Genomic DNA, 10,395 nt, shown 5'->3' with positions numbered 1-10,395 from the left:
ACGGGTACGTCCGTTCCGAGGCGGCCTCCGCGCTTGTGCTAAGAGGCTCGGCGTCGAGCCAGGCCAGGCTCACAATATCCTGGAGCACGGTGCAGCAGGACAGGCGCAACGAGAGACTGACGGCGCCCAACGGGTCGGCGCAGCGCGCCATGCTCCTCGCGTCGCTGGGCAAGGCGGCGAACGAAGCGGCGGCGATGGGTGGAGTCGAGGCGCACGGCGACGACACGCCGCTAGGTGGGCCCAACGAGGAGAGATCGGTAGACGCGGGGATAGAAGGGGAGAGGTGGGGAGAGATGGGGAGAGGTGGGGAGAGAGAGTACAGCGGAGTGGTGAGCCCCCCTCGAGTGTGCCGGTGGAGAGACAAGAGTTGGCTACGCCCTCCAGGGGACCTCCAGGGGACCTCCAGGGGACCTCCAGGGGACCTCCAGGGGACCTCCAGGGGACCTCCAGGGGACCTCCAGGGGACCTCCAGGGGACCTCCAGGGGACCTCCAGGGGACCTCCAGGACCTCCAGGGGATCTCCAGGGGATCTCCAGGGGATCTCCAGGGGACCTCCAGGGGACCTCCAGGGGACCTCTAGGGGAGGGGCAGTGGACGATGAACCGACTCGTTGGTGTACGGACGGTGCTCCGGCATCTAAGGAGAGGAGGGCATGAAGCGCGGGTTGGCGTCGCACTCGCCCGCAGACGCCCACGTGGCGCACCTTTTCCGAAGGAGGCACCAGAGTCAGAGCGCCAAGTCAGAGCGCCAAGTGCAGCCGAAGACAGCCGAATGCGCGTCGCCTCGTGCGAGGGTGGTCTCTGTCTTCCGCGTCTAGGCCTCGAGATATGGGGGAGAGATGGGGGAGAGATGGGGGAGAGATGGGGGAGAGATGGGGGAGAGATGGGGGAGAGATGGGGAGAGATGGGGGAGAGATGGGGGAGAGATGGGGGAGAGATGGGGGAGAGATGGGGGAGAGATGGGGAGACATGGATCTGTCTTCCGCATCTGAAGTGCCGCACTGCTCGTGCGAGTCGGCGCAGTCGGTCAGCGTGCCTGATTAACTAATTAATGTTCATTACTGTTTCACTAGGTCAGCGAGTCGGCGCAGTCGGCTCAGCGTGCCGATCAGCTTCTGGTACGCACAGGTGCGGCAGGTCGCGGCGCACCTACTGAACGAGTTACTGTTGATTCATGTTGAATTGGTCAACTCGGCAGGTCGCGGCGCACCGCTGCAGCATGAACGCCGCCTCGCCGCAAGCGCTCAGGTTGGCGCGCGCGAGCGAGGCGCAGTCCGGCCGCTCGTCGACGCAGCGCGCTGCAAGGAAGGCTTTAGCACAGGTGAGAGGGAAATGGGCGACTCGAGCCGCTCGTCGGACGTCGCGCGCCTCCCGCGGCCCTCGGCGGCGCCTCGTCGCTCTCCCGCTGCGCCGTCGCCAGGTCCGGCGGCAGCTCCGGCAGAGACCAGTCGACCGGCACGCGCTGCCTGGCGGCTTGCGGCTCACTTGCCGCCCGCCGCTGCTGCTGCGCCTGCTGCCGCTGCTCCTGCGCCTGCTGTTGCTGCTGCTGCGCCGGCTGCTGCTGCTGCTGCGCCGGCTGAGCCTCCGTGGGCTTTGGCAGCTTGCCGTCGCAAGCGCGCGCGCACGCTTTCCCCATGTAAGCCGGGTTCCGCTCGCACTCACCGCTGGCCGCCCACTCGCCACAGGCCGGGTGCTCGTCGCCTCCCGACGCCTGTTCCGCCGACGCAGCACCTTCCGCTCGGATGACTGGCGGCTCTGAGCTCTCAGGCACTCGGCCAGCGGAATCAGACACATTCGTAGGCGGAGGCGGCAGCGTGGAGCCGTAAAGGGACGCCATGACCGCTGCGGCGACAACTGCTGCGGCGGCCGCTGCGTTCCCATACCTCGCGAAAGAGGACGACGCGCGCCTAGTAGCGGCGGCGGGCTTCGCCTTCGGCTTTGAGGGCATGCCCAGCCAGAGTTGTTGGAAACAAAGAACTCACTAAGCGTGAGCTGCGACCGCCCCCACGCCCACTCGGGTGTGTGGCAGCCAGCTGGCTGTGTGTCTTGTGAGCCTGTTTGTGTCTGTGTGTCGCTCGTGTGTGTCGTCATCATCTGTCTAGCGTCCATCCATACCGCGTTGGTGTCCAGTCCGAGCCTGGCTGTTCTTCACCTTCCTACCTACCTACCTAGGGCTAGGGCTCTGTAGCCCGCAACCCGATACCAATCGTCTGGCCAACTGGGTGCGCTTCTTAGTGAGTCTGTCAGTAAGCGCGGGTTCGCGCGGGTTAGTGCTCACTAACCCGGCACTAACCCGGCACTAACCCGGCACTAACCCGTGCGGCTGGGGGGCATACGTCAGCATGGGTCTGCGCCAGGTTAGGGGTGGGTTAGGGCCGGGTTAGTGCAGCGCACCCCGGGTTAGAGCTGGTTGGCGAGATGAAACGGCTGCGGCGGGCACCCGAGCCGACCTCCGCGATGGAGCCTTGGCTGCAGAAGGCCGTGGATGCCAAGCTGCTCATTGAGAAGAACACCCGCGTGCGCAGTTCGGACGGGTCCAAGGCGGTCGCTCGTGCTGGAAGTGGACCGTGTACGTCGACTAGAGCACGTCCCTCCTCACTGCTACGTGCGCGCCTGACGCCCAGTCGTTAGTGCCGGGTTAGCGCCGGGTTAGCGTCGGGTTATGGTAACCCGTTCTAACCCGTGCTGACCCGTGCTGGGTTAGTGTGGCCTAACCCGGTGGAACCCACGGCTAACCCGCGCTTACTGACAGACTCACTTCTTAGCGCCCCGGTCCTGGGCGTGCGGTTGATGACTGCCGCGTCACATCGCACATCGTCACGGACTGCACTCCAAGTGCTCCAAGCGTGCACCCACACGTCTTCAAGACCCCGTGCGCCCGTGGCTTTTGAACGCACCTCTGGTGTGCGCGCTCTGCGCGCGCGCCACCGGCGGCGCGTCGGAGTGGCGGCCGCCACTCGCGTGGTGCCAAGAGGTTCTCCGGAACCCTTACGCGCACCACGGCGGCCGCCTTCAACTCCCCGAGCGGGGCCCTAGGACCAAGGGCGCGCTCGGCACATCCCACTGGTTGTTATAACAGCCAGCATAACAACCTCATAACAGCTGTTATGGGTCCCACGGATTTTTCTTTTGGAGCCCCGCCGCGACGGGTCAGCTCTCCTTAGCTCTGATTCAAGCCCGAGCGCCTGCACAAAGGCGATCGACCGATTGATAGAGAACATGTCGCCGGTTGAGCGCGCCGGTCGAGAGGAGATGCTGAAACATCGCCGGGACCAGGTCCAGCTCGAATGGCAACCTCACACCGTCGAGCCCGGCCTGCTCAGCAGCCTGCTCTAACTCTGCCAGCTCACATTCGATACGGGTCGGCCCGATCCGGAAAGGAGTGCAGGGCATCAGCAACGCGGAAAGCAGCAACATCCATATCCATCGATCGCGCGATGAGCAAGAGTTTTACAACAAACTCCCTCGCACGACACTGGCACGGGACTGGCGCGCACAGAGCTTTAACTACTAAAAAGCGGGAGCAGCCAGCTTCCACTTATCTTTTTAGAAACCTCGAGATATGTAGTGAAAAAGGGAAAGAAAAAGGACGTGAGTTAAATGCGGGAAAGACATACAAGTTAAAAAGGGAAGCGTGCAGAGCTGCAGAGAGTACGAGTTATAAACAAGAAGCAAATTGCGTGAAGGGGGGGGGGGGGGGGCAAGGCGGATGTCCGTCTCCGGCTCGCTCCACGCGCGCAGCCGCTCCTCGGCCCGCGGCACGTTGGTCCACGCTCGCACGTTGCCCTCGCGAGCAAACCGGAGCCAAGCGTCGTCCAGGCCGTCCTCCTGGTGCGCCGGAGCGGTCGCTATGCCCCACCAGAAGCTGTCCGCGTCGTCCCCGAAGTCCGCGACGGCGGCGTCCGATGAGGAGAGGTTCATGGCCGGAGCCGCGGCACTCGGGGCTAGCCGGATCCCAACGACTGCTAACCCCGGCAACCCATCTTTGTCGAGAAAAAAGAATTTTCTCGGCTGGGTCAACTCCCCTGAGCGTGCCAATTCGATTGGGTGTCAAGAACAAGCAAGAGGCAAACGGCTTCCCCACAGACGCTGTCGTGGGATCGCTGTCATGTGAGAGAGTGCGTTGTGTTCACTCTCGAAATTCACTCACATCGTCCTGAGCTCGAAATCCCTACCCGCCCGCTCACCGCATCCCAAATCGCTCCACTGGTTGGGTAGTAGTCTAAGTTCTGAGCCTGGAGGCCTAACGGGTCTAAGTGTGGCTAGCCACGCTGGAGTGCTTGCGCGGTCTAAGATCAGCGGGAGCCTCTTACATCGGCTAAGTCGGCCGTGGACGGCCTGGGGCCAAGAGGCTCCCACCGTGATCAACGTACAAACGATACGGCGCAACCCCCAAATTTTCTTCGCCTGCGGCGGGCGATCGGTCCTTCTCATGCTCAGCAATCGCCGCCTCAGCATCCTCCTCTTCCGATTCTCGTTGCTGCTTCTTGAGCGCAATCTTCGGCGACTTCTTCGCCAAACAGTTCTCACAAATAGCCTCAAGCTCAAACAAACGCATGTCAGAGAAGCCTGTGTATGCTGGTCCTCTTTGAACGATCCGCGCGTGAGGTAGCATAGGGCCTTGTTGACAGCAGCCAGCTTGTTGCGCTGCTTCGTTGCGATGAGCTGATTGGGATCGCAGAAGTGCATGCCAAGCACCGCCACGATCTTGAAGCAGAACACATCGCAACCGCATCGTCCGCACTGCCATCGGCATGCCGCGCCCGCCGCTTCGCCGCAGCCGCCTTAAGGCACGCATAGCGGCAGCATATGGTACGTTGCGCGTACTTGAGCAGGCGTTGCGCGCCGCAAGTAGCGCACTGGCCCTGGGAGAAGGCGATATGGCGTCGTGCGCGGCAAACGTTGGTCGGGACGCGTCCAGGTATTTTTCGGGTAAACCTGAAAGCTTTTCAGGTATACCCGGGTTTTACCCGGAGTTGGCCTTATGTCGTCTAAGTTCATGGCCCCCGACCATGGGGGTCTAAGTCCGAGCCCGGCTCCGTGCGGGGGCTAAGTTGAGCGCTCGCTCGCTGCAGAGGCTAAGTGTAGAGCGACCCTCTAGCCCTACTACCCAACCATTATCGCTCCCTTCCCCTCGTCGCCCAAAAGCATCACAACCTCGAGTCAACAACCTCGAGTGCTTTTCAGCACCCCGTTGCCGCGCAGTGCCTTGGCGATCGCGGCGGCGCCTCTGGGGCCGATCTTGTTTAGCTTTAGGCTGAGGTTGAGGTCGGTCAGCAACCCAATATCAACCCTGCTGAAAAACGGAAAAAGAAATTACCCCGGCTCAAGCGCTTCAAGACAACCCACTCTAATCCCATGCACGGCTACACCATCTCCACTCTCAGAGCCCACTCACATCAAGAGCTTGAACCCTTCCCGTCCGCTCACCGCACCCTGAATCGCTTTATTCCCCTCCTCGCTCAAATTGTTGCCGCGGAGGTCGATGCTCGTCAGCACCTCGTTGACGCGCAGAGCGGAGGCCAGCGCCTTGGCACCCTCGGCGCCGATGCTGTTGGCGCAGAGGTTGAGCTCTTTCAGCACCCCGTTGACGCGCAGCGCCTCGGCGATCGCGGCCGCACCCTCGTCGCCGATCTCGTTCCCGCCGAGCCGCAACTCGGTCAATACCCCGTTGACTTTGAGGGCCTCCGCAAGCGCTGTGATGCCGGCGGCCGTGTAGGTACCCCGGCCGATGCAATTAAGACCGCATATCTCGTTGCCCCTCAGGTCGAGGGTGGTCAGCACCCCGTTGACGCGCAGCGCCTCGGCGATCGCGGTCGCGCCGGTTGGCCCGATCTTGTTGCCGCCCACGTCCAAGGACGTCAGCACCCCGTTGACCTTGAGGGCCTCGGCGAGCGCTGTGATACCGGCGGCCGAGTAGGAACCGCGGCCAAAGCGATCGATGCCGCACAGCTGGTTGTCGTTGAGGTGGAGTTCGGTCAACACCGCGTTGCCGCGCAGCGCCTCGCCGATCGCCGCGGCGCCCTTGTCCCCGATGTTGTTGCGGTGGAAGTTGAGGTCGAGGGTGGTCAGCACCTCGTTGCGCTCGAGTCCGCCTCTGATCCGAGCAGCGCCCTCCTCGCCGATTTTGTCTGCCGCATCCCGCCACTTTGTGTTTATCCTTGAAACGGCGTTTGCCACCAGCGGGGTGGCGAGGTCCTTGAAGCGGCTGCTGCATCGTTTGAGGGCGACGGCGGAAGCCAGGTCAGACTCGGCAAGCCGACTGGCAATCTTCCGCAACAGGTCGTCATTGAGATCTGCAAGGCAAGAAGGCTCAACACACTCCGCGTCGGCGTGCATGGGCACGGGCCTTTCTTTTCACACCGAAGTTGTTTCTTTCTTTTAGCGGGCGGGGCGGCCGTGGCGGCTTTCTACCTACCTACTGGCGGCTGCCTGCCCCCGCCTTCTGGTCCTGGACGAGCTCGCGTTCACGTCACCAACGAGTGTGAGTCGCCCGAGTACTACTTGGGCGCGCTCTGCCGCGTTTGTTTTTTGCCACAGGATCGGAGGGCCGCGGGTTTGTTTGTTTCTTTCTTTTACCGGCGCCCGCCGAACGGAAAGCCGAAATGGGGGGTGGGGTGGGGGCTTGCAAGCCTCTCTCTCGCCCCGCCCGCCCCGCCCCGCCCACCCGCCGAATTCTCTGGCTCTCCTCCCCCCCCCCCTCTCCACCCCCTCCTCTCTGCTCTCTCCTCCCTCTCCTCTCTCTCCGTCTGTCTGCCTGCCTTCATTCAGCCCAGCCAGCAACAACAAAAACTCAAAAACAATCTCTATAGACTCTCTCTCTTCTCTCTCTCAGCCCAGCATGCCCCCGCTGCACGCACAGGGAAGAAACGTAAACCAAGCTCGCATCGATGTCGAATGCGTACCTGTGCGACTTTTGCGGCCGCGACCGCCTCTCCAAGCACCATGTTTGCGATTCGTATTGAGGGCAAAAGAGAACATATTTGGCGATCGATGCCGAACCTCGCGCGCGGGCAGCGCGCGAAGCGAAAATTCCGGCGGCGAGCAGTTCGGTGTGGCCTCTCGGGCCATAACACCGTGGACCCGGGACGGCCCTCTCATAGCAGCCATAACATGTTATGGGTGTTGGCTGTTATGGGCCCGGCCCCATAACACCCATAACACCCATAACATGTTATGGGCTGCTATGCCCAGAGAGCCATAACACCACCTAACAATAACTGTGTCAGGGGTCAATCTCGGGACCGCGGGGCGCGGCTGGGACATAGGACAATTGCGGCCCGCCTCCGGTTGGCTGGGCTGCACGGCTGGGCGGCGCGGCCGCGGGGGGAGGCGCGTGCCGCGTGCGCTGCAGGTGCAGCAGTCACCGAGTCGGTGAGCAGTCAGCGAAGACACAGTCGGCTCAACCTTTTTTGCATGTGTTTTACCCGTCGGCCGTCGCAGAAGGGGCTGCTCGAGCAAGCGATTTTGTTTCTTTCTAAGCGGTGTGATGTCTATATCTCTCTCCACATACACTAAGTCGGTCCGACCGCGCAAGATCCAAAAAACACGACGTCAGCGGCTCAGCGCAGACGTGTGCGACTGTGCGTCGGTGTCGGCGGCGCCTGCCGTCACTCGTCCACGATGACCTGCGCGAGGAGCTTCTCGTCTTGCGCGAGCCTATTCGCGAGATCAGCAGCCGTCTGAACGGGATGGCTCAAGGCGCACGCCGACTGCCCAGCCAAAAGAGTCACGCGCTTGTACTCGAGCATGGTCTGCGCCAGCTCCTCGTGGCCGTGCTGCTGCGCCGCGCCTGGAGCGCGCGAGAGAGTCGCGTGAGGGCGGAGGGGTGCCCCTCCGGCGGCGGCGGAGCTCCAAGGCGGCTGCCCATCGGCGTCATGCCGCTCACATCCGCGTGCGAGATGTTTGCGCCGCGCGTCAGCAGCGCCGACACCGCCTCCGCGCGGTTGCGGTCGACGGCGACCCGGAGCGGCGTCTTGCCGACGCCGTCCTCCGGGTCGACGCCGATGGTGTTGAGCAGCATCAGCTCGAGTGCCTGGGGAGGTGGGGAGATGTGGGGAGATGTGGGGAGATGTGGGGAGATGTGGGTTGAGCAGCAGCGGCTCGAGTGCCCGCATCGCCCCCTCAGCGGCAGCCACGTGCAGCGGCGTCCGGCCGGCGTGCCTTGTGGAGAGACACACCGACGTCGGGCTGTGAATCACGGAGCTAGGAAGAGGAGGGAGGAGCACAAAGCGGACTCCGCGTCCTCTCGAGTGCTCGTCGGAACACACAGACGGGTCGGTCTTCCGCCATCCAGGCCTCGAGATCTGGGGAGATCTGGGGAGATGGTCTCCAGCATCTAGGGTCGGCGTGCTCGCGCGCGAGCGTCTCGCTCCACACAGGCGCAGCCGCCGCGCCCTCCGCTGCCGCGCCCTCCGCTGCCGCGCCGTCCGCCGCCGTGCCGCCCTCCACACCGCCGTCCGCCCCCGACCCACTCCCTCCCTCCGCACCATCCTCTCTGTCGCCTGTGGTAGCCGCGCCGGCGTCCGGCGGGGGCGGCGGCAGCGGCGGCGCGGGGGACGCATCGCCGGGCGCCGGCGAGTCGAGAGGTGCCCCCAGCGCCATGGCTTCGATGATGGCGGCGGCATCGTCCGCCGCCGCTGCGGCGGCGAGGACGTGCGGCGGCGGCGGCGGCGGCTGTCCTCGCCGCGCCGTGAAGGCTCGCCGCTCGTACTTTGCGCGCAGGAATGCCTCGCGGGCCGCCGGGGCGGACGTGGCGTCGATGGCCTAAAACAGAAATCCCGCGCGCATTTCTTTTTTCTCGCGGCCCGCAGGGGGCGGACGTGGCGTCGATGGCCTCGTCACAGGGCGGCGGCCGCGCGTAGTAGCAGCGGTTGACGCGCTGGTTGCCCAACGCGACCATGAGGGCCAGCTGCGTCGCCGACCACTGGCGCGTGTCCAGCTCGAGCGAGCGCACCTTTGGGAGGAGGACGCGTGTGTCTTTGTCTCCGCGGCAAGTGGGGTGCCGCGCGGGCAGGGCCACGCAAGGCGTGTCCGGCTCGAGCGAGCGCACACCTTTGAGAGATGCGTGCCCAGCCGGCGGTGCACACCGGCGCAGGCGAGGCAGATCGTCACTCCCAAGTTGATCGACGCCCAGGTAGGGGCCGGGGCGCCGCAATCGGCGCACGCGCCGTTGCCGGCCACTTCGCGAACGACTGGCAACGCCGCCTCCTCCTCACGCGCCGAGGCGCGCACGCCGAGCGACCCGAGGCAAGCCGCTGTCCCGTTCTGAATCACCTGCATCCACTCCGCCATCTCGTGCTGCGCGCTCGCCTGCGCAGCGTGGAGCGGTGTCGCTGCCTGCCCGTCCCGTGCGATCTTTGGCCAGCGGTTGCGCTTTTGCGTGGGCGAGTCGTGGGCGTGCCATGCTCTTGTCGTGGACTCATCCTCTCTCATCCTCTCGTGCAGCGACGCTCTCGCCTGCAGCAGCGCCGAGCCGGCCGGCGAGATGACCTCGAAACAGAAAGGGAGCGGCTGGCTGCGCGCCTACAGGAAGGTTCCAGGAAAGGTCCAGGAAAGGTCCAGGAAAGGTCTGTCCAGTAAAGGTCCAGGAAAGGTCTAGGAAAGGTCTAGGAAAGGGGAGGGGCTAGGCTGGCCGCCTCGCGGACGGTGACGGTGGCGAGGGGGAAGACCGTCCGCGCCGCCTCACGGAAAGGCAGCGGCGCCTAATTAATTAACTAATTGGCCATTAATTAGTCTATTAATTAGGCGCCTCGCGGAAAGGCAGCGGCGCCTGTTCACAGCTCTTCTCTTCACAGCTCCTCTCTTCACAGCTCCCGCCTCGCGGAAAGGCAGCGGCGCCGCCGCGTCGTCGATCGAGAGGACGGGCGCACCCGAGCCCTGCTGCGGCAGCAGCACGCCTAGGGTCGGGAGGGGCTCGTTCAGTCGAGCTGAGCGAGCGCACCCGAGCCCTGCTGCGGCAGCAGCACGCCTAGGGTCGGGAGGGGCTCGTTCAGTCGAGCCGAGCGAGCTCACCCGAGCCCTGCTGCGGCGGCAGCACGCCTCGCTGCTGCGGCGCGTGGCCTAGCGAGGGGCGTGCTGCGGCTGCGGCGAAGTCGTGCTCGTCGGAGGCCTAAAAGAGAAATGCGGGCGGCGTACAACGAGCTGCAGCCGGGGCGGCGAGGTCGCGCCCGTCGGAGTCCGCGCCCTTTGGAAGGAGGCGGCGGACGAGGCGGAGGAGCGGCCTGGGGAGACGAATGAGCGCGCGGGTGAGCTCACGCACGGCGTCTGTACCGAAGCGGCGGAGGAGGAGGAGCGGCAGCGGTGGCCTGGGGAGAGGCCTTCGAAGGAAGAGGAGGCGGAGGAGGCGGCTCGCGGCGCGTCGGCGAGGGGGAGAGGGGGAGGAGCCTCCCGCCCC

General features: G+C 64.5%; 4 protein-coding genes across 4 annotated transcripts in view; all 4 read right to left on the bottom strand.

Moving 5' to 3' along the window:
- Positions 1-1,947, bottom strand: part of EMIHUDRAFT_452700 (prolyl 4-hydroxylase alpha subunit) — a gene marked incomplete at both ends in the record, with an annotated part of 4,955 nt that extends 3,008 nt beyond the window's left edge. The window contains 3 exons of the mRNA XM_005762544.1: positions 1,210-1,297; positions 1,359-1,465; positions 1,625-1,947. Of these exons, the coding sequence (XP_005762601.1) occupies positions 1,210-1,297; positions 1,359-1,465; positions 1,625-1,947 (518 nt within the window). The remainder of the gene's footprint in view (positions 1-1,209; positions 1,298-1,358; positions 1,466-1,624) is intronic.
- A 1,590-nt stretch (positions 1,948-3,537) lies between these two features.
- On the bottom strand, positions 3,538-3,920 carry EMIHUDRAFT_215810 (hypothetical protein; the record flags this gene model as incomplete). The annotated part of the gene is made up of 2 exons (XM_005762543.1): positions 3,538-3,553; positions 3,733-3,920. The coding sequence occupies 2 exons, from the start codon at positions 3,918-3,920 to the stop codon at positions 3,538-3,540; spliced, it is 204 nt and encodes a 67-aa protein (XP_005762600.1).
- Positions 3,921-4,261: 341 nt separating this feature from the next.
- On the bottom strand, positions 4,262-6,338 carry EMIHUDRAFT_215809 (hypothetical protein; the record flags this gene model as incomplete). Its single annotated transcript, XM_005762542.1, has 5 exons — positions 4,262-4,288; positions 4,369-4,568; positions 4,744-4,864; positions 5,190-5,292; positions 5,398-6,338. The coding sequence occupies 5 exons, from the start codon at positions 6,336-6,338 to the stop codon at positions 4,262-4,264; spliced, it is 1,392 nt and encodes a 463-aa protein (XP_005762599.1).
- A 1,271-nt stretch (positions 6,339-7,609) lies between these two features.
- EMIHUDRAFT_631957 (hypothetical protein) overlaps positions 7,610-10,395 on the bottom strand; it is a gene marked incomplete at both ends in the record, with an annotated part of 5,320 nt that continues 2,534 nt past the window's right edge. Inside the window, 10 exons of the mRNA XM_005762678.1 lie at positions 7,610-7,780; positions 7,852-8,034; positions 8,111-8,162; positions 8,353-8,765; positions 8,836-8,955; positions 9,054-9,311; positions 9,459-9,524; positions 9,638-9,703; positions 9,840-9,898; positions 10,041-10,110. Coding sequence (XP_005762735.1) covers positions 7,610-7,780; positions 7,852-8,034; positions 8,111-8,162; positions 8,353-8,765; positions 8,836-8,955; positions 9,054-9,311; positions 9,459-9,524; positions 9,638-9,703; positions 9,840-9,898; positions 10,041-10,110 — 1,458 coding nt within the window. The remainder of the gene's footprint in view (positions 7,781-7,851; positions 8,035-8,110; positions 8,163-8,352; positions 8,766-8,835; positions 8,956-9,053; positions 9,312-9,458; positions 9,525-9,637; positions 9,704-9,839; positions 9,899-10,040; positions 10,111-10,395) is intronic.

This window comes from Emiliania huxleyi (assembly GCF_000372725.1).
Source record: "Emiliania huxleyi CCMP1516 unplaced genomic scaffold EMIHUscaffold_67, whole genome shotgun sequence".
NCBI classification, from domain to species: domain Eukaryota; phylum Haptophyta; order Isochrysidales; family Noelaerhabdaceae; genus Emiliania; species Emiliania huxleyi.
The sequence above is the reverse complement of the archived record's forward strand: the minus strand, read 5'-3'. Positions and strand labels throughout refer to the sequence as shown.